At 36.3% G+C, this 24,121-nt stretch overlaps 2 protein-coding genes across 10 annotated transcripts in view; one reads left to right on the plus strand and one right to left on the minus strand.

Moving 5' to 3' along the window:
- LOC127871851 (zinc finger protein 830-like) overlaps positions 1 to 258 on the plus strand; it is a 39,342-nt gene extending 39,084 nt beyond the window's left edge. Inside the window, exon 9 of the mRNA XM_052415106.1 lies at positions 1 to 258. This exon is cut by the window's left edge and continues 469 nt beyond it. The gene's annotated coding sequence lies outside the window, so the exon portion shown is untranslated.
- Positions 259 to 2,007: 1,749 nt separating this feature from the next.
- LOC127871823 (uncharacterized) overlaps positions 2,008 to 24,121 on the minus strand; it is a 64,970-nt gene continuing 42,856 nt past the window's right edge. For 4 of the 9 annotated variants that reach the window (XM_052415044.1, XM_052415041.1, XM_052415046.1 and 1 more), the window contains exons 11-14: positions 12,239 to 12,320; positions 10,091 to 10,186; positions 9,716 to 9,805; positions 2,008 to 4,460 (exon numbers count right to left, since the gene is read on the minus strand). In XM_052415044.1, the coding sequence (XP_052271004.1) occupies positions 3,872 to 4,460; positions 9,716 to 9,805; positions 10,091 to 10,186; positions 12,239 to 12,320 (857 nt within the window). In that variant the 3' untranslated portion in view covers positions 2,008 to 3,871. Of the gene's footprint in view, positions 4,461 to 9,715; positions 9,806 to 10,090; positions 10,187 to 12,238; positions 12,321 to 20,353; positions 21,117 to 24,121 lie in introns of all 9 variants that reach the window. The other 5 variants (XM_052415042.1, XM_052415048.1, XM_052415047.1 and 2 more) reach the window with 5 other exon arrangements.

The raw sequence follows: 24,121 nt of genomic DNA on the forward strand, positions 1-24,121 counted from the left end.
TCATATATTTGGCTATAAATATTTTATGATGCAAGGACAAGGATAAAACATATCTTTCGATACTAGGTGAATACCACCCTAGAAGAAGCATGTTCAATGGCTTTTTAAATTCAAATCCCGTGGCAGTTTTGGATTCCTGTGCCTGTGCTGGCCGACAAGTGCGAAGCATTATTGTTATTACACTGTATTGACTTTTGAAATCACCAATAATGTTATGTTTATGAATGTGATAATTATAAATATAAAAAGAACGTAAAATCTATGTGTTTTCCTTTAGCACACGGTGACACCTTGGCCAATTTTCAAAAAGTTTAATAATTTTCTTCTGTTGGTTAATTTTAATTGTTCAATGGTTTTATTAATGAGAAAATGAAAGCTAGAGGTCCAGGTGGATGCTTGAATTTTTCAATTTGGTGATTAGTAAAATAAAAGAAATATTTAATTTCTTTATATTTATTCAGAATCTCTTGAAAACAAGCATCATAATCAATGTTCAACTGTTTAACATAGAAAACAAAAGATAGCATATTTACAGCGATAAATTAATATGCACTTGGCACATAGTAATCAACAACCAAACAAGAAGTTAATGTCAAGTAACAAGGTAATGCTGTGTTACACAAACGTTTTTGTGAATAGATTTCAAAAGACATTTACCTGCTGAAAAACAGAAAAAACAAGAGATGTGTTTGTCAGAAACACAATGCCCCCTTTTGGGCCGCTTTGAAGCCATACATTTGACCTTTAAGGTTGACCTTTCACCACTCAAAATGTTCAGCTCAGCGAGAAGTTAGTAAGAGATTGAATGGAGGAATGAAAATTAATTTTTTACCTTTGACCTTGACCTTTCACCACTCAAAATGAGCAGCTCTACGAGATACACATGCATGCCAAATATGAAGTTGATGTGTTCAATATTAAAAAAGTTATGATAAAACTTTAATGAAGGTTAAAGTTTTAGGAAAGAAAAATACAATGATATTTGACCTTGAGGATGACCTTGACTTTTCACCACTCAAAATGAGCAGCTCCATGAGATACACATGCATGGTAAATATCAAGTTGCTATGTTCAATATTGCAAAAGTTAATAAACTTTAACAAAGGTTAAAGTTTTGGGACAGAATGACAGACAGACAGGACAAAACAATATACCCCCGATCTATCGATCCGGGGGCATACAAATCAGAAAAGAATAATGCTATAACTTGATCATGTACAGAAGGAAATGCTTATTTATTTGAAACCAGTATTATTATTCACACCTTATTTAGTCAAACAATTGGCAGTATTCTTTCACAATATATTTACACAACACATGTTAAAAACTATTAGGTAGAAATTACAGACTTATAGTTTGCATCTTGTAGCAAAAACTTACATAGGAGCCTTACTCTTGGAAAACTGGGCTTCATGCAAAGTGTTGTGTGTCCTATATTACCATGTGCAGTGTGTCCTATATTACCATGTGCAGTGTGTCCTATATACCATGTGCAGTGTGTCCTATATTACCATGTGCAGTGTGTCCTATATTACCATGTGCAGTGTGTCCTATATTACCATGTGCAGTGTGTCCTATATTACCATGTGCAGTGTGTCCTATATTACCATGTGCAGTGTGTCCTATATTACCATGTGCAGTGTGTCCTATATTACCATGTGCAGTGTGTCCTATATTACCATGTGCAGTGTGTCCTATATTACCATGTGCAGTGGCCCTATATTACCATGTGCAGTGTGTCCTATATTACCACGTGCAGTGTGTCCTATATTACCACGTGCAGTGTGTCCTATATTACCATGTGCAGTGTGTCCTATATTACCATGTGCAGTGTGGTCCTATATTACCATGTGCAGTGTGTCTATATTGCATGTGCAGTGTGTCCTATTTTACCATTTGCAGTGTGTCCTATATTACCATAGTGTTGTGTGTCCTATATTACCATGTGCAGTCCGCACAGGCTAATCTGGGATGACACTTTCCAATTAGTATGGATTAAAGTTTAGAAGACTTCTTGTAACAATAAAGAAACAGAGAAGTTTAGTTAATGTATACTTGTACATTTTGAATACTCATGTAAATAACAACAGTGAAAAAAACACAAATACCGAGCATAAGAATATGCTTACTACAATTAATACAATAATATTTCTCATAGCTTATTGGTTTATAAAAATATGTTAGCAATACAGTACACTATTTACGTACAAGTCCTTATTGGCTGGCAGCACATGTCAACTCAATTATGTAATTAAACCTTATTTGATAACCAAACGTTTATAAGAGACTTAATTTCTGTATATATCTGTATAAATTCACTGCCTACCACTGAACGCACAGAATACAATTAGTGGCACATGAAAAGTCGAAAATCATGTATTTCAACATCAAACAATGTCACTTTATGCAGATACAAATCTATCAATTTGCAAAATGGCCTCTATATAAGACATTTATCATTATCTGTACTGTAGGGTAAAACAAAATGGCTTCTATATCAGACTTTTATCATTATCTATAGGGTAAAACAAATGGCCTCTATATAAGACATTTATCATTATCTGTATGGTAAAACAAAATGGTATGGTAAAACAAAATGGCTTCTATATCAGACCTTTATCATTATCTGTAGCGTAAAAAAAATGTCCTACCTACTATTTAACATGTTAGACATTGCAAAACAAACCATGCCTGTTGTTCCATGTTAAGAGAAATGTGTTTCTATAATGAACAAGTAATAAAAACCCATAGATTTAAACTCCTATACCTGGCCTTGTACTAGCACACACTTGGTTTAGTATTCTGATACATTAAAAGAACAAAATTACAACTGTTTATCATGATATGAAATAATGTGTAAATGAAATACAAGCAAATATAACAATTAATGAAACAAAACATATATGCCCATAAAAAACAACAACTTATAAGTTTCCTTACAATCTTATTTAGCATGTAAAATTTTACATATTGTATAATTACAATACAGGTTTTTAATGATTTAAACATACAACAACAACAACAATATATGCACATAATCCATATAATGAAACAAGTGCCAATGTCTGATTATTATGTAAAGTATGATTTTTTACATGATATTTTACATTGAAAAATGAGTTAGAAACCATTAACTTGAAAAGCAAGCTTGGTAATGTAAAACTTTTGTATTTGTTACTTCATATACTTTACCTACCATACATTCTTAAAATTCAACAATTATTTACAAAAATGCATGGAATGACATTTATTGGGGTTATTGCAACAGTGGAGTATAGCCTGAACATATAAAGATACCGGTATGTGAAACATTAACAGTGGAGTATAGCCTGAACATATAAAGATACCGGTATGTGAAACATTGCAACAGTGGAGTATAGCCTGAACATATAAAGATACCGGTATGTGAAACATTGCAACAGTGGAGTATAGCCTGAACATATACCGGGTATGTGAAACATTGCAACAGTGGAGTATAGTCTGAACATATAAAGATACCGGTATGTGAAACAACAGTGGAGTATAGCCTGAACATATAAAGATACCGGTATGTGAAACATTTGAGCCGTTCTCTGGGAAAACCAGCCTTAATTCAAGTTTTGTCTGCACATGCTATCCGGGACAACATTTTCAACCACTGCTGGATTTACATTCAGAAGAATCTTTATTTTAATTTCCATTAATGTATTTCTGAAAAGCCTGTGCAAACTGCACATGCTCATATTGGAATGCCACTTTAGGCACATGCATTAATTAAGCCCAACCATCCCGTAGCTTAGTTAATATGAATTCAGAAACAAAAGTTTTACACCCAGCCCCTTAATTCAAACATATAGCACAGAAACTTAAGCACTCTCCACAGCACATCATCTCAATGGGAGAGAGAGCCTGCAATCTTGTCAGTATTCAGTGCCTCATGTGGCGCAAGAAAGCTGTAGTCATCAGAGTTGTCTTGTTCTTGGTCATGGCATTGCTGGAGTGGCTCCTGTGGCATGCGTTGTTCTTGGTCATGGAATTGCTGGAGTGCCTCCTGTGGCATGCGTTGTTCTTGGTCATGGAATTGCTGGAGTGGCTCCTGTGGCATGCGTTGTTCTTGGTCATGGAATTGCTGGAGTGCCTCCTGTGGCATGCGTTGTTCTTGGTCATGGAATTGCTGGAGTGCCTCCTGTGGCATGCGTTGTTCTTGGTCATGGAATTGCTGGAGTGCCTCCTGTGGCACCAGTATGCTGTAGCCGCTCTGATCATGGCACTGCTGGGTCTCTAGAAGGCTGTAGCCGCTCTGATGACACTGCTGGGTCTCTAGAAGGCTGCAGCCGCTCTGATCATGGCACTGCTGGGTCTCTAGAAGGCTGTAGCCGCTCTGATCATGGCACTGCTGGGTCTCTAGAAGGCTGTAGCCGCTCTGATCATGGCACTGCTGGGTCTCTAGAAGGTAGGCACTGCACTGGTTGGCCTTCTCTCTGCAAGCAATATTTTTTTTATTTTTTTCCCCTTTGATACAATTTATTCTCCTTGTCAATAGATATGTGAGAGTCGAGGGCATCCCTTTACACAACGTACATAGTTGGCAAGCAATATGTGCATATTACGACACATTATTAACATTTTACAATAAATAGTTTTTACATAACAGTATAAGCAACATTTTTATTCTTAAAGAATTTGTTAGTTTCTTATCAAATCTACTGGAAGAGAGGTAACAAAAGTTCCCAGTCTTTGTTTTTGCAAATCGTTAAAATAAATAATTTTGTTAAGTACATGCCAGATCAAGGATAGGTACGATTTTGCTCCCTTAAGAGATTGTCTAGTTTTGTGCATTTAAAATTATAAATAAACATTTTTTAACAAAACAAAGAATAAATTTAAAGAACTATTTGTATTTGCATGCCCCAGTATAAAAGAAGTCATATTAAGAAAATTAAAAAAAATGATAACATCCCGAAAACAATTCTGTTATTAACTGAATGACGTGCTTACATTCCCAAAATATATGTTGAATAGTTTCACGTTCAGTTTCGCAAAAGATACAGATGGCCGTTGTGGCGTATCCAATTTTAAATAAAAATGAGTTTATATCTTAGATTTTATGTACATAGAGGATATTTGTTGGATTGGATGGAATATCGATTTTATTTCACGAGTGATCATATAAAATATTTTCACGAGTGAAAATATGTATTTTTTATGATCATAAGTGAATTAAAATCGATATTCCATCGAATCCAACAAATGTTCTTTTTATTTTATGCTTTTTTCACCGTAAATTTACATTGTAAAAGAGTTTAACTGGATAATTTCGCTGAATTTATGCTGTCATTTTGTCGAAAAAATGACGTCATTTTGTCGAAAAAATGACGTCATTTTAAAGTAAAACAGTAAAAAATATTGTTATTTTTCACTGTTATATTTCACTGTTTAAAACAGTGAAATACCAGTTTTATTTCACTGATATTTCTCTATAAACCACTATAGCCTGAAAGCATAAAATAAAATTCTGTATTGAAACCACTGTAAATTGGTATCCCGAGTAATACTAAAAGGCATACAAAAAATGTGTCTATTTTCAATGTTATTTTTCACTGTTTAAAATTCTTTATTTTATGCTTTCCGGTGGTTTATAGAGAAATATCAGTGAAATAAAACTGGTATTTCACTGTTTTAAACAGTGCAAATAATAGTGAAAAATATCGATATTTTTTCACTGTTTTATTGTGAAATGACGTCATTTTTTCAACGAAATGACGTCATAAAGCCAGCGAAATTGTCCAGTTTAACTCTTTTACAATGTAAATAAACGTTGAAACAAGCATAAAATAAAAAGAAAATTTGTTGGATTTGATGGAATATCGATTTTAATTCACTCGTGATCGTAAAAAATACATATTTTCACTCGAGGCTGGGCCACTCGTGAAAATATTATTTTATATGATCACTTGTGAAATAAAATCGATATTCCACTGAATCCAACAAATATCCTGTATTGAAACCACTGTAAATTGGTATCCCGAGTAATACTAAAAGGCATACAAAAATGTGTCTATATTCTTTAGTTTCAATATAATTAAGCAATAATACAGGTAGGTAACTTTACCTACTTAAGGCCACGACTTTTATATTTCTTGGTTTTCAAAACCACCGACCCTAATTTTTGGAAAATGGGGAAAAAAAATATGGAAAATTGTCTTTTTTTAAATATATTTTATTCCCGAACACACTGAAAAACGAGGGAAACGAGAAAAAAAAGGATCTGGTTTGAGTACGGTTGCGAATAAAATCAAGTAAGTACAATCAACGATTGTGCACATATATTGCAGAGATCAGGATATTTTTTTAATGTGACACATTATGTACCAGTCCTTTTATGGGCACTTCGCAAAATTTATTTCGGGTAAAAATTACAGACAATAGAAAATCAGCCTCAGTAAAATGTCGACCCCATCAAAATTTATTTCCGAGTCTGTGACGCAACTATATTGTTTAAAATGTTAATTATATTAAACAAACCCGATAGTATAGTAGATAAAAAAAAATTACCTTGCAATTTGATAATTAGTATAAATAATCCAATATTAACACTGCCATTATTTACGATATACGTGTTTAGGAATTTTGTTAACACGTCTGCCATAGTTTATAGGAACTGTACGGAAAGTTTTGAAATCGGAACAAATCGGTATATCTCGGAAAATCATTGATACATGTATTTGGCGTTTCAATGCTTAGGGTCGAGTAATTTCGGCAAATCGGAACTCAACTTGCGTAAAACACAAGCTCAATTAACCGTTAAACTCCGCCTCCGTTCTCTGCAAAAGATTCGAAGGCGGAGCTATGCACATGCTATTATTAAATTGGAGGATTGCAATTGAGCAACAAACACATGGTTCGGCATGTTGATTGCTAGACAAAGGAAGCCAATTTTGTTTGGCGCAAAATTTGTCGCTTTATTACTTCAGGCAGAAAGCGGCTTTCCTTTGATGACGTCAAACTGTCAATTCACACAGACTGCAAATTTTCGGAAGACTTCTTGTCTACAATTCCAGTAAAAAACACTTGCTTACATTAAACTTTGGATTAAATTATCAAAATAAAGCAAAAACGAAGTTGACAAATATGATTGAATTAATTCGCGACAGTTCAAATAAGACGTTTTGGGTTGTAAACCAACGAGTTTTCATGACAACAACAACTTTAACAAACATTACCGCGACGACGCGGATATCGATCTACCTCGATTTTTTTTCATAAGTCGAGTAAGAGCAAACACATAATTTGTGTATGAGTAGTTTATCTTATATAAGATTTATGCAACGGGCATCGCATTGGGTAATGGTGCGCATCGAATAACGGAAATGAAGCGCAGTTTTTCGTTTTAATGGGAGAAGAACGCATGTCATGTAATGGAGTGTTTAAATTGCCTGATGTTACAAAAGGTGCTTTTAGGACTCATTTCATTGGAAGATATAGATGTGTTTCATTTCATAATTTGATTTTTTTGTCTCTGTGTTCAGGTTATAAAAGATATGTTGTCTTTGTTCTGATGTTATTAGTATTAACTTTTTTTATACGCCCGTTTTAAAAAACGGGACGTATTATAGTTTCACCCTTGGCAGGCTGCGTCCACAGCAGTGTCTGCTCTCTAATTCAAATAGTTTTCATCCGATCTTCACCAAACTTGGTCAGAAGTTGTGTCTAGACAATATCTAGGTCAAGTTTGAATTTGGGTCATGCTGGGTCAAAAACTAGGTCACGGGGTCACTTGATGCATTTCTAGGATTTAGCATGGTGTCCGCTCTCTAATTGAAGTAGTTTTCACCCGATCTTCACCAAATTAGGTCAGAAGTTGTGTCTAGATATTATGTAGGTCAAGTTCAAATATGGGTCATGCCGGGTCAAAAACTAGGTCACGAGGTCACTTAGTGCATTTCAAGCATTTAGCATGGTGTCCGCTCTCTAATTGAAGTAGTTTTCATCTGATCTTCATCTAATTTGGTCAGAAGTTGTGTCTAGATGATATGTAGGTCAAGTTCGAATATGGGTCATGCCGGGTCAAAAATGAGGTCACGAGGTTACTTAGTGCATTTCAAGCATTGAACATGGTGTCCGCTCTCTGATTAAAGTAGTTTTCATCCAATCTTCACCTTATTTGGTCAGAAGATTTATCTAGATAATATGTAGGTCAAGTTCAAATATGGGTCATGCAGGGTCAAAAACGAGGTCATGAGGTCACTACGTGCATTTCAAGCATTTAGCAAGGTGTCCGCTCTCTTATTGAAGTACTTTTCATCAGATCTTCACCATATTTGGTAAGAAGTTGTGTCTAGATGATATGTAAGTCAAGTTCAAATATGGGTCATGTCCGGTCAAAAACGAGATCAGGATGTCACTTATTGCATTTCAAGCATTTAGCATGGTGTCGGCACTCTAATTGAAGTAGTTTTAATCTGATCTTCACCGAATTCAGTCAGATGCCATGTCTAAATGATATCTAGGTCAAGTTCAAATATGGGTCATGCCGGGTCAATACCTAGGTCTCTAGGTCACTTATTGCATTTCAAGCATTGAGCATGGTGTCCAAAACCTTCGAACGGGCGTATCTTGTGACAGTTTTGCACTCTTGTTTTCCAATGTTTTTTTTTTTTTTCAACTGCCCGATGGACCATTTTCAAAATAATTTTTTTAAACCAATAAAAAAAAAGTCGTGGCCTAAATAATAAATGTTTGAACATGTTCACTTTGGGTGAAAGAAAATATGTTCATGAATCTTTTGTTCATTGAGCAACAGCTATAAATGTGTCAGACACTGAGGCTCCAACAGAACATGTTTGGACAAATCTAATATATATTCAACAGTGGACAACCGGCAATAATTTAGCCACAAATGGTTGCATTCAAACTTTTTTCTTAACAATCAATACACGATACAGTTATTCAGCTGTAAATATTTTTGCAAAATCTGCACATCATTTTGATGAATTGAAAGAACAAAAGTTTGGGACTATGTTCACTGAACACCTTTCTAGTTGGTCACTTTATTTTTTTTCATTTTCTCAAACTGATCAATTACAAACTCAGCTATTTTCAACAATTCAACTTCTTTTTGTACATGTTTTCAACAACTCAAATGCTCTTCATTTTCATTTTGAACCTTGGATCTTCATAAAAAAATGTCCAAACGGAATTAGGTACCTCACAGTGCATCAGTAAGCTGCTTACAGTGTTTACAGAGTTTTTATAAGATTTGACCTTCTTACCTAGTATTTGTTTTAACTTAAATTGACTCAGATTCAAACTTTGCCTAGATAGAAGATAAAAGGTCTGACCAAGTTTCATTAAGATCATGGCTTCTATAGCAGGTACGTTATTTCTAAGATTTGATCTAGTGACTGGGTCTTTACTGTTAAAAGATTCGAACTTGGCCTAGCTATTGACAAGATCAGAATTCTGACAAAGTTTTATCAAAATTCTGAAAAAGTGAACTCTTAAGTGATAACAAAATAAACATTGACCTGGTGCCCTGTTGTTTTTTTTTTAAACACAAACTCAAACTAGCATATGCTAAAACAAGTTAAATTTTTGCGCAGAGAATGTCCAGACATGCTAACAGATGGACATACAGTGTGGAAACTATATGCTTCTTTTCAGGGGCATAAAAACTAAACAGTTATTTCATAATCCTGCTGAAATGTTTGAATTACCCAACTAGCTCAACCAGTACCTGTATGGGCGTTTCTCGTCTGCTGTCATGCCTCGCCACTTCTCCCCCATCATCTTTTGGATGTGTGAAACATGCAGGCCTGGATTCGCGCTGGCAAAACAACATACAGCCTTTACATCACATATTACACCAGCATCATAGCAAAAAGACCTAAAGACAGGATTTTTTTAGAGTACCAGTCAAAACTTGCTATTTTGTAGTAATCTATGTGTTACATTTGAGGCGTTGTGTAGACCCGAGAAATCTATGAAAATTAGTGTCTCTGGAATATTAATGATTTCACAGTCAGACTGAATATATCGTCGAAATAAGTTTTACAAAACAGAGCCAGACATCTTTAAGCTTGTAGTTTGTTTTTACACAGTCAATTAATACCTGATCATCTTGTGTCTGTTCACCTGTGTGAACATCATGAAACCATTCATCCATGTCGACCGACGGTGGTCTACTCTCCTTGCAAAGGTACTTGAGCTATGGAAAGAAACATTTAATATCTACACATATAATTATCATTTATCACATGCCATACCCTGTTTCCCATGTAATATTACCATTACATATATTTTTATCTAACACATGTGTAATATACTTTTTAAGTGTTTTCATGGCTTAGTTTTTGTTTATTGACCAATCGCAATTTGTTAATTTGCTGATATGATGTTTGCAACGTCAAATGACTTCACAAATGTAAAAAACATTCCGGATTTATCATTATGTTTGCGTAAATATTTATTTAATTTGCTCATTTAAAAGCGCGTGATAAAAAAGATTTTCCACTTGTAGTCATTTCATACCATATTTTATTAAACTTGTCAAGGCAATTTGATAGTAAGCTCGCCAAAGGCTGGCTTGCTAACAAAAACTCGTTTAATACAATATGGTATGATATGACAACTCGTGTCAGATTCTATATATATTCATCAGTTTGTGAATACACAATGCAATACTTATAACATTAAGTTGAAAAGAAGAACTGATATAATTATGCCCCCTGAAAAGAAGCATGTGAAGTCGGATGAAAGGTGTTTCAGCCGAAAGGACTAAAAATGCCAAGTTGTGTCATTTTAGGGGTATCAGAAATTTCTGAATAATTTGGCTTGTTATCAAACTTTGCAGAGACAGTATACCTACACATATTTTCAAAACATTTGTTGAAACCAATACAAAATGGAAGACGTACTAAGCTAAATTTGATCCACTGAAAACAGTAAGTGGCATCGGTAAGAGCAAAGGCAGTAAATGAATGTTTAGCTTAAATTATATCTAACAAGATATATCTTTAAGAAAATATATACGGCGTTGATTGTGGTATGAGTTTATGAAAGGTAAAGAGTTCAATGAATCAGATCAAAGATAGCGAATGTCTTTTTCTGTGCAGTTCTTAGCTGCATCACACGCAGTACGGGATGTTACGCGGAGTTTTTGTGGCTTATTTTACATTAATACATATTGCTGGTCATAAACCTATAGATACAAAACAGAAAACCAAAAGAAAAATGGAAGTGAAATTAAAACATATGAGTCAACCGGCCACACGCCAAGTATCCGTAGATATTTTAAATATTTATAAGCTCGTTCTTCGAACAAATCTGTTTTAGTGGTTTGTTGGACATTGCTATTTGAATCGATTATTAACAGTATCAAGAATCATCGCGCTCATGCTTAATATATTAGTCAATATGGTGGAATAATTCTTGTTAAATTAATAAAAAATAATATTTATCATGGTATTGTTGAAAACACATTAAGAATCTATTATTGACATACCATAATAATAACGCTGAATACCTTCATTTTACATATTTCTGGTCTAAAGAAAATTCCAGTTCACATAGTTCACGCGATAGCGTCTATATTATATAAAGATTGTTTTACTGGCCACGAACTGACCCTGATACCTTGCGGGTTGGAATGCGATGCATTAAAGTGAGGCCACGCTTCTGCTGCTGGAACGACGGCTTGTTTAAAACTTTATACTTTTACAAGTTCAATTTCGAAAACAATTTAAAATGGTTTGGTCAAAACGAATATCAGGATAGAGAAAAACGATACTTTTATGAACTAAAATATACTAGTACACTGTCAGGAATATGAAAGTAATTACTAAATATGAGAACATAGCCTTTTAGTACGAATGCTTTAGCGCTGGCAATCCTCTGAAAATAAAAGGTGCACACACAAACTGAATTGATGTCGAGTGTTTAGTGTAAAACTGTTCCATCTATCAAGCCTTTTTATTAGAGATAAAATTGTTTCATGCTGAACAAGCAGTAAAACAGTGTTACAAAGACGCGTTCATGTTTATAATGTTCTGGTGGTATTCTCAAAACAGCCAATGGACTAAATGAAGTGTATTCATTCGTGTCTAGCCGCGGGAAATTTATTTGAATTTTATTGGGCACTTACAAAGGTCAGGTAAGGTGAAACAGCTGGCTTATACAGCTATGCCGAAAAATACACACAAATTAACACAAACAAATGAGAAAAAGTTAATTGTGGCAAAACTTAACTACAAGACAATACCTTTGCTTAGAGACAGGAGTTGTCTTGAGGTTCAGCAGGTAGCTGTGATTGTCCTCTCCATTGTTATACCCGGTCTTACTTGCTGTAGTCAGACAGCAGTAAAAATGTGGGGCTCAAGTACATATCAGCAGTCAAAATGTGGGGCAAAAGTACATATCAGCAGTCAAAATGTGGGGCAAAAATACATATCAGCAGTCAAAATGTGGGCAAAATTACATATCAGCAGTCAAAATGTGGGGCAAAAGTACATATCAGCAGTCAAAATGTGGGGCAAAAATACATATCAGCAGTCAAAATGTGGGGCAAAAGTACATATCAGCAGTCAAAATGTGGGGCCCAAGTACATATCAGCAGTCAATATGTGGGGCTCAAGTACATGTCAGTAGTCAAAATGTGGGGCAAAAGTACATATCAGCAGTCAAAATGTGGGGCAAAAGTACATATCAGCAGTCAAAATGTGGGGCAAAAGTACATATCAGCAGTCTAAATGTGGGGCAAAAGTACATATGAGCAGTCAAAATGTGGGGCAAAAATACATATCAGCAGTCAAAATGTGGGGCAAAAGTACATATTAGTCAAAATGTGGGGTAAAAGTAAATGTCAGCAGTCAAAATGTAGGGTAAAAGTACTTATCAGCAGTCAAAATGTGCGGCAAAGTCAGGGCCCTTGCTACTCATTGAGGGATTGGGGCCAGGGCCCTTAGAGGGGGGAATTTCGCGTCGTTTTGGGCGAAAAGAGGAATTAAAGAAGATCTTTTCACCAACCATTCAACACTCAAAATTTAATCAAAGGTTAATAGCACGATTACAGCTGGCAACATAGGTAAAAAAGTAAACAAGAGGGCCAAGATGGCCCTAGTTTGCTCACCTGAGAGGAGTCGGTTCATTCAATCTTTACCTAATGTCAATCTTGACCTAGATATTGACCAGACAAACATCCTGGTCAAGTTTCATCATTATTGAACCAAAACTCTGGCGTAGGGAGTGTTTTTGTTTTTGTAAGATTTGAAATGGTGACCTATATTTTTAGTTGACCCCCCCTTACCAAACATCAAACTTTGCTTACAAGGATTTTGTATCATATAATGAAAATTTGGACAATCTAAGGGCAACTAGAACTTTGTCACAGACGTGACGAATACCCCCACATGCCGCATTGACACATAATATTTTGCATGTCGTCTTCACAAAAACAGCGGACACCATGCTCAATTTTTTAAAACGCACTAAGTGACCCCTTGACCTAGATTTTGACCCGGAAAGGCCCATGTTCTAACTTGGCCTTAAAAATCATCTCCATAAAATTTCTGACCAAGTTTGGTGAAGATCGTATGTAAACTACTTGAATTAGAGAGCAGACACCATGCTCAATGTTAAAAACCCACTTAAATGACCCCCGTGACCTAGTTTTAGGCCCGGAATGGCCCATGTTCAAACTTGTCCTAGAGATCATTTAGATAAAACTTGTGACCATGTTTGGTGAGGATTGGATGAAAACTACTTGAAATAGAGAGCGGACAACATGGTGAGGTTTAAACGCACTAAGATACCCCCGTGACCTAGTTTTTGACCCGGCCTGACCCATATTCAAACTTGACCTAGACATCATCTAGATACAACTTCGGACCAAGTTTGGCGAAGATTGGATGAAAACTACTTGAATTAGAGAGCGGACAACATTGTGATGTTTAAAACGCACTAAGTGACCCCATGACCTTGTTTTTTGACCCGGCATGACCCATATTCAAACTTGCTCTAGACATTATCAAGATACAACTTCTGACCAATTTTTGTTAAGATTGGATAAAAACTACTTGAATTAGAAAGCGGACAACATGGTGAGGTTTTAAAACACACTAAGTGACCCTGTGACCTAGTTTTTGACCCGGCATGGCCCATGTTCGAACTTGACCTACACATCATCTAGTTACAACTTCTGACCAAGTGTGGTTAAGATTGGATTTAATTTACTTGAAATAGAGAGCGGACACCATGTTCAATGTGTAAAACGTACTACTACTTGAATAAGAGAGAGGACACCATGCTGAATGTTATAAAAAAGGCACTAAGTGACCTAGTTTTTGAACCGGAAGGCCCATGTTTGAACTTGGCCTGAAGATCATCTAATACAACTTTCTGACCAAGTTTGATGAAGATCGTAACTATGAAAACTACTTGAATTAGAGAGCGGACAACATGCTGAATGTTTAAAACGCACTAAGTGACCCCGTGACCTAGTTTTTGACCCGGCAAGGCCCATGTTTGAACTTGGCCTTAAGATCATCTAGATACACCTTCTGACCAAGTTTGGTGAAGATCGGATGAAAACTTCTTGAATTAGAGAGCGGACAACATGCTGAATGTTTTAAAACGCACTAAGTGACCCGTGAAGTAGTTTTTTGACCCGGCAAAAGCCCATGGTCGAACTTGGCCTAGACCATCATGTAGATACAACTTCTGACCAAGTTTGGTGAAGATCGGATTTGCAAAACTACTTGAATTAGAGGCAGACACTTAATCGGACCGACAGAACCGATCCGACCGACCAACTGGACCAGACAGACAAGTTCACCTCCTAATACCCCGCTAAACTTCGTTTGTGGGGGTTATAATAACTATGGCATCAATTATGTGATTTTGCTCATTATCAAACTTGGAGCTGAGATCTTTCAGCAACTTGATAAAAAATTCTTGAGAATGTGAATGCTAGAGTGTTTACAAACCAATGTGGACGAACTGACAGCGCACAAAGACCCAATCCCTAAACCTCACTGAGCAATCAGGTGAGCCTAGAAAGTGTGTTTCACAGATCTGAGCCATTTTCCAACTTGTCCAAGAAATCAATAAAACCAATGTATGACTAAGTTTCTCGATGATTAGGCAAAATATGTGACTTCTATAGTGTTCGATCACAAGGTTTCTCTCTCTATAGTTCACATGAGGAAAACTGCCCCACCCCCCTGGCAGCCCTATTTATTTACCCATCAGGACCATTTGCAAACTCATCTGAGATATATATAAAACCCATCTTTTCACAAAGTTTCATGATGATTGGGCAAAAATGTGACTTCTAGAGTGTTCACAATTTTTTTTTTCACTATATAAATATAAGAAAACTGCCCCCCCCCCCGGCCAGCCATGTTATTCAACTGACCGGAACCATTCTTCCAACTCAACTCTCGTATCAAGGAAACAAATGTTCTGACCAAATTTCACGAAAATTTGGCAAAAAATGTGACTTCTAGAGTGTTCACATGTTTTTAACTATACACTTATAGAGAAAATGCCCCGCCCCATGGCGGCATGTTTTTTCACCGATTTGGACCATTTTCGAACTCGTTTGACATATCAATAAACCAATGTTTTAATTAACTTTCATGATGATTGGGCCAAAATTGTGACTTCTAGAGTGTTTACAAGGTTTCTCTTTAGCCATTTAAGGAAACCTGCCTCCCGCCCACTGGCGGCTATGTTTTTCAACAGACTGGAACCACTTTTGAACACAACCAACATATCATTACTACAGACATTTAGACAAAGTTACATGAAGATTGGGCATTAATGTGACTTCTACAGTGTTTACAAGCTTTTTCTTTTTTTTTGACCTAGTGACCTAGTTTTTGACCCAGCATTACCCAGTTTCGAACTCGAGTGAGATATCATTGGGACAAATCTTCTGACCAAGTTTCATGAAGATCAGACAATAACTGTGGCCTCTAGAGTGTTTACAAACAACTGCGGACGGACGGACGACGGACAAAGACCGGTCATAAAAGCTCAACTGAGCAAACAGGTGAGCTAAAAACAAGAGCTATCACCATAGGATGAAATATGCCCCCTATAACGCTTTGAAGATTTTATAGCATTTTTGAAACCTAAGCGCAGATTTCAAAACCTAAGCGCAGACCCTAAGTTCAAGGTCAAGGTCACAGTGGTAAATAATTTTGTGCGTATGGAAAGGCCTTGTCCATATACACATGCATACCTAAGTTTATATCTCAAGGGACATAGAAGTTATGAGCATTTTTCGAAACCTAAACGCAGATTTTGAAACCTAAACGCTGACCCTAAGTTCAAGGTCACAGGGGTAAAAAATGTGTGCGTATGGAAAGGCCTTGTCCATATACACATGCATACCAAAAATGAAGGTTATATCTCAAGGGACATAGAAGTTATGAGGCATTTTTCGAAACCTTAACGCAAAGTGTGATGGAAAGACAGTCAGACAGACAGACAGATGGACAGTCCGATCACTATATGCCCCTTTTCTTCGAAAGGGGGCATAAAAACATCCAAGCTCGATTAACAATTAACACATAAATGACACAACTACACTGTATAATTATGAAAACATTAATCATCAAAGGGGAGTAACTACTGTCAACTTACATGCAATATTTAGAAGAGTTGTCTCGCATGTACATGACCTTAATTCATGATAGTTTACAAGCCTTTTTACTATATAAATATAAGGAAAAACCACCTCACCCTGGCAACCGTGTTTTTCAATGGACCGGAACCATTTTCAAACTTAACTCACGTATCTAGGAAACAAAAGTTCTGACAAAATTTTATGAAAATTGGGCAAAAAAAGGTGACTTCTAGAGTGTTCACATGTTTTCACTATATACATATAGAGAAAAATGCCCCGCCCAATGGCGGCCATGTTTTTTCTCCGATCTGGACCATTTTCAAAATCGTCCGAGAAATCAATGAAACAATGTTTTGACCAACTTTCATGATGATTAAGCAAAAATTGTGACTTCCAGAGTGTTTTCAAGGTTTCTCCAAAGCCAAATAAGGAAAACTGCCCCGCCCACTGGCGGCCATGTTTTTCAACGGACCGGAACCACTTTTGAACTCAACCAACATATCATTAAGACAAACATTTTGACAAAGTTACATGAAGATTGGGCATGAAATGTGACTTCTACAGTGTTAACAATTTTTTTCATTTTTTTGACCAAGTGACCTAGTTTTTGACCCGGCATGACCCAGTTTCGAACTCGACCGAGATTTCATTAGGACGAAGCTTCTGACCAAGTTTAATGAAGATCGGAATAAATGTGGCCTCTAGAGTGTTTACGAACAAATGTTAACGGACGGACGTACGACGGACAAAGACCGGTCACAAAAGCTCACCTAAGCAATCAGGTGAGCTAAAAAAATATATAAAAAATTTTGGAGGGGGGTATTTTAAGCTGAAATAGGGAAAAAAAAGTATACTATTTTAAGGGGGGAATGGGGCTCCAAAAACAGCCAAACAAGGGCCCTGAAAGTATATACCACTACGTAACCAGCAGGGTTGTCATTATGATTATAAACAAAGGATTATTTTGAATAGTACCGATTCGGCTGGGGGTAAAGGGAGCCGAAAACGAATTCTAGACATTTAAGGGACAAAATACTGCTATTCTCAGAGCATAAAAAGTTAAAATGAGGTCTAAAAAGAATAGAAAATTTTAAGATTTTCACATTTTTAGTATACTGTACAATGTGAAAACATATTATATTGATAGATCTTTGCATGTTCCAATTCTATCCATTACTCAATAATCCAGTATTATTGTGATTTCTTTTTTTCAAAACCAAATTACGGCCAATATTGACGATGAATGTCATACGCAATTTAACGCAAGTGCATATACAAATTGAATTATGGGATTGGGGAATTCCCATTGAACATGCGTGAATCAGGTGACGTGATTTGAGAGCATTGAGAACCGTTAATATTTAGGCCTAGTAATAACGACAAATCAACGACTCAATCTAAACTGTTACATGTGCCTCCTTTCAGTAAAGTTTTGCGAAAGTGAAAGTGAATTCGAGAATAAAAACGCGTCTTTCTTTAAATTTTACCAAGTAATTTTCATTCGGATCGTGAATTATAACTTGTCTAGGTCATTCATGCATGTAGACTCTATATGTATGCATAGTTTGGCAATCTCAAAAACGTATTTAATACTTATTACATTATGTTTATGACCATTTTGTATAAAAAACTGGATTATTACTTGAAGTATTTTCAAATGCCTATAATTATATGGTTTATCCTAAATCATTTTTTAGATTTCATTATTCACCGGAAAAATCAAGAAAATTCTAGCAACAGAGACACATTTCTCGGTTTTTCATGTACAGATGAACATCATGCCAAAATTAGACTTCACATATAACATAACGTCATTCTTCTTTCGGGAAAGCGTGGACTTGAATATTTAGATGCTGAATAACAACTTCGTAGCACTTATATCCTTATTTTGGTAGACTAACGAAGATTATTCTTTAATATGTGGAAACGTTTTTCTCTCACTAAATAAACTAGTTAATTACGCTCTACAGTGCTACAATCGTTGAGATACGGTCAGTAATAATCTGTGAAATGTACAGCTATTTGATACAGTTTCACGTGGGGTCGGCATGTATTTGGCTGCCTGAGCGCTGATTGGTTGACGTGCTTACCAAGAAGAATTTGATTGACAGCTGGAAAAATCAATATTGGCCACTCGCTGAGAAATTCATTGAAAACAGTAGCTCTTAGGCGGAGAGTTAATGGACTGACTGAATGACCAGGCGTCGCTCTAATATACAATGTACTATGGTTATTCCTCGTCAATTATTGTCAGTTTGCATGATCAAAACATCCGATCGCAATTTTAAAGATTCTGGAAAAACAACTGATTTTCTGGCTATTTTAACCAATGAATTCGATCGGCAATCATTTAATAATGACACCCTGAACCAGCAATCAAAATGTGTGGCAAAAGTACATGTCAGCAGTCAGCAAAATGTTGGGAAAAAGTAAATATCAGCAGTCAAAATGTGGGGCAAAAGTAGATATCAGCATTCAAAATGTGGGAAACAAGTAAATGTCAGTAGTCGTAATGTGGGGCAAAAGTAGATATCAGCATTCAAAATGTGGGAAACAAGTAAATGTCAGTAGTCAAAATGTGGGGCAAAAGTAGATATCAGCATTCAAAATGTGGGAAACAAGTAAATGTCAGTAGTCAAAATGTGGGGCAAAAATAAATATCAGCAGTCAAAATGTGGAAGGAAAAGTTCATGTCAGCATTCAAAAGGTGGTGCAAAAGAAAATATCAGCAGTCAAAATGTGGAAGGAAAAGTATGTGTGAGCATTCAAAATGTGGGAAACTTGTACATGTCAGCAGTCAAAATTTGGGGCAAAAGTACATGTCAGCAGTCAAAATGTGGGGGAAAATTACATGTCAGCAGTCAAAATGTGGGAAACAAGTACATGTCAGCATTCAAATGTGGGAAACAAGCACATGTCAGCAGTCAAAATGTGGGGCAAAAGTACATGTCAGCATTAAAAACTTGGGGCAAAAGTACATGTCAGCAGTCAAAATGTGGAAAAAAGTACATGTCGGCAGTAAAAATGTGGGGCAAAAGTACATTTCAGCAGTCAAAATGTGGCGGAAAAGCTGTAAGTATTCAACATGTCGGAAAAAGTACATGTCAGCAGTCAAATGTGGGGCAAAATTACATGTCAGCAGTCAAAAGTGGGGGCAAAAGTAAAATGTAAGCAGTCAAAATGTGGTGCAAAAGTACATGTATAACATATTTAGCACAACATAAACATTGAGGCAATTACTGTAACCAACAAGAGCACCCCATAACGGGTGCCAACGCTCGGCTGCGGGTGCAGTTTTGAATTAATGAAAGCTTGTCAGAATTGTTGTCAGTGACCTTGACCTTTGACCTAGTGACCCAAAATGGGTGTGACGTGTAGAACTCATCAAGGTGCATCTACATATGAAGTTTCAAAGTTGAAGGTGGAAGCACTTTGATTTTAGAGCAAAAGGTCAAGGTTTTCGCCGGCGGACAGCAGACGACAAGACGAGCTGGCTATGTCAATAACTGAGGTTTGCTCAGAAAACGCAGAGCTAAAAATGTAAAAATTAAACAGGTTATAATAAAAACTAAATAGTGGAGCAATAATGTCATTATGATCTTTTATTTAAATTTGAAAAACTTGACAAGCAATTACATTAACAGACACGATAAGCATTTAAGTCCAACTGCTATGAGGCGTTATTTTGTGTCTTTTTTCATGAATTTAGCTAGAAATGAAACAAACTGCTTCAAAAATTCTCACCACTATCAAAATCACCGAGTGGCCTGCATTTCTTATACGGCGGTTCAGCAGTGTCCAGCCATCTCTGTGTGTTATTTGTCCGGGTTTGCAGAGGTGACCGCAGAGGCACGTATCGCTTCCTTTTGTTCTTGCTTGGTGGCGAAACCATGGCATTGTTTCCATGACAACAGGCCTGATTTACAGTCACACTTGTCATCTTGTTGGTGCAGCATGCATTTCCAGCGCTAGACTGAGATGCGCAATGCTGGGGCTGAGAGCTGGTGATGCAAGGAACAGCGGAAGAAACTCTGTAGGATTTGACGACTGTCTGACGTTTCAGATTGGCTATTGACCGAGGCTGCACGATATTGATCCGAATACTTCTGATATTGGCAGTAGCTGGTTTGAGATCACGTGTGTGCGAAAAGTTGTGGGAAACTGGGGTAACTCCTGCTACTCTCTTTGGAGTTGATGCCACCTGGGACGGTGGGACAACCCTATAGTATGACGAGTATGATGGTCGTTTATTCTCATCCTTAGAAGTCATTTCATTGGAGCTGCCTCTAGAACGAACAGGTGACTGCATTTGTGAATAGATTGAGTATGGTTCTAGTCCTGATATCGAGAACTGGTTCTGAAGGCTTGTTTGTGCACCTGTACCTGACAAGCCCAACTTTGGTTTTGTCTCCAACACATTTTCTGGTGACACAATCTGCATCTCCTTGCATTTAGGTGTGTCGCCATCGCCAGATAGGTTTAGTTTGCTCGCTGAGTGCCAGATACCCTAAACAGGCAACATTTACAGGTGGCAGTTTTTAAATACATTAAAAAGTCATGGTTGTAAATAATATCTCATCAAAAAAGTAATTTTTTACAAAAAATATTTTTACAAAAAACATACCACTGAAGGTGTATTTTAAGTTATTAATGTAACTCTATATTAAATGCATTGTTAATTCAAAGCATACATGCTGGTGTTGTTTGTAACACTTAAAACATGTACTTATATTTTACTTCATAAATGTTGAAGAATCCATTACATTTTTTTGCCCTGTTTGGAAAAGTATCAGTACCAGCCCGAATGGGGTAATTTGCGTTGTGAACTTTAGATTCGGAAATAGCGTTTATTTGAAGCTAACAAATGCTTTAAAATTGATTACTGTGTTGTAAAGTTGTCAAAATTACATAAACTTTGGTAAAAGCCAGAGAGCTGCATAGGGAAATTAATTAAATGTTGCATTTTATTTACTTTTTTTCAAACCTTTAAAATTGGGATTTTTTTCGACAGCATTGATTTTAAAGGAAAAAAAAATCCCATTGGGAAACAGCTGTTTTCCGGTAATTTATAAAGAAGAAATTGAGTTAATCAACAACTTACATTTTCCTAGAGACTTTTTATACAATGAAAATGAGTAAACATTTCAACATTATAAAAAGAAGGGACCCACAATCAAAGTGGGAAACCACTACACTAAAGATCATTGGAAGATTTCATAGAAACTACGGTATTCAGTGACTCAATACACACCTGAGTGGTGGGCTGTTCAGCATGTCCCTCTGTGGACTGGAGAGGTCAAACCCCGCCTCACCCTCCTCCGTGGATGCCGACACCACACTCCTTCTGGGAACAATAAACAACAAAAGTCAATGCCTTGTTCCTTCTATAGTATGTTCATTATAAGCCATCTCTCACTCAGACAAATTATTTTAAGGGCCTTTTCACAGATTTTGGCATGTATTGAAGTTTTTCATTAAATGCTTTATATTGATAAATGTAAACATTGGATCTAAAAAGCTCCAGTAAAACAACTAGAATATAATTAAAGAAAAAACAAGAGGGCCTGAAAGGCCCAAAGTCGCTAACCTGAGATTCAAAGGAACTGACCTGTTCTTTGCAACCCAAGATGTCATTAGAAAAAATGTTCTTACCAACTTTCATGAATAGTCAACACCCTGGAGGCCACGTTTTCCAACAGACTGGATACATTTTCGTGTGCATTCAAAATATAAACAAATATTCCGACCAAGTTTCATGAAGATTGGTCAAAACATGTGACTTAAAGAGTGTTAACAAGTTTTTACAATAGCCTTATAAGGAAAAATGCCCCGCCCCCTGGTGGCCATGTTTTTCAACCAACTGAAACAATGTTTAAACTCATCCAATATATCATTGGGACAATTCTTGTGACCAAGTTTCATGAAGATCAGACAATAAATGTGGCCTCTAGAGTGTAAACAAGGTTTTTCTACAGCCATATAGCCATATTAGGAAAAATGCACCACCCATTGGTGCCCATGTTTTTCAAACAACCGGAACTATTTTTCAACTCTTCTAAGATATCATTGGGACAAATCTTCTGACCAGGTTTCATGATGATCCGCCAATAAATGTGGCCTCTAGAGTGTTAACAAGGTTTTACTATAGCCATATAGGAAAAATGCCCCACTCCTTGGTGGACATGTTTTTCAACCAACACAAACCATTTCCAAACTCGTCCAAGATATAATTAGGATGAATCTTCTGACCAAGTTTCATGAAGATCGAACAATAATGTGGCCTCTAGAGTGTTATCAAGGTTTTACTCAAGCCCTATATAGCCATATAAGAAAAAATGCCCCGCCCCCAGGTGGCCATGTTTTTCAAGCAACCGGAAACATTTTCCAAGATATCATTGGGACAAATCTTCTGACCAGTTGCATGATGATCAGACAATAAATGTGGACTCTAGAGTGTTAACAAGGTTTTACTATAGCCATATAGAAAAAATGCCCTGCCTATTTGGAGGCCATGATTTTCAACCAACCGGAACCGTTTTCAGAATTATCCAAGATATCATTGGCACAAATCTTCTGACCAAGTTTCATGAAGATCGGACAATAAATGTGGCCTCTTAGAGTGTTAACAAGGCAAATGTTGATGCTGACATAAGGCGATCACAAAAGCTCACAGTGATCACGTTGTGCTCAGGTGAGCTAAAAAAAGTAGCCTTCAACTGGGCTCGAACCACTGACCCCTGGAGTAAAGGTTTATCACTTAAAACCACTCAGCCATCATTGCTCATACATTTTATACATTATATAAGCAATCCATGTAGTATCACAACATATAACGACAACAACAGAGCTCTCCTAAATATTCAATTGTTTCGCGTTGCAACGCTTTATAATATTCAGGTTTTTAAATCATCAAAAGATGAATATAATTGATATTTTACAGCACGGTCAATGTTCAGTATTGCTGTTTCCACACAAATATCATAACTACAAAGAAAAGCGAATCTGAAACAATATTTTTTAATTTGTCAATTAACCAAAACGTTAAGGTCCCTTTAATTCGTGCAGTGTTCACTATGCCCATTTCACTGATCTTACCCACGGCTTTTAATTGCACTATGACAGTTGTTTACTAAAAATAAGGAGAACCTGCAAAGTTCCTTCAAAATGCTGTCAAAAAGTCTGAACATATCAACAATAATAATTTACAACAATTCTTCAATTTTCACTGAAATCTGATAAATTTGATATTAATCTGTTGCAGAGAGGGAAAGGATTATCAGACGTTTTTAAAAATGGTAACCTGTGTCAGTTTTCACTTACAAGTTCTTAGATTAAGAATATACAATAAACTTAGCATAAATCATAGCAAACATTTGAAAACAAATCCTTCTTATTACTTGTAACAAACATGACAATTAATAGTAAGCACAAGTATTTAAATATAGAATTTTTTTTCCAAGGATTGAGTGTTAAAGATTTGTTAACAACAGCATAATATATACTACAGTCCAA

The sequence above is a fragment of the Dreissena polymorpha genome, chromosome 3, assembly GCF_020536995.1.
Source record: "Dreissena polymorpha isolate Duluth1 chromosome 3, UMN_Dpol_1.0, whole genome shotgun sequence".
Taxonomy (NCBI): domain Eukaryota; kingdom Metazoa; phylum Mollusca; class Bivalvia; order Myida; family Dreissenidae; genus Dreissena; species Dreissena polymorpha.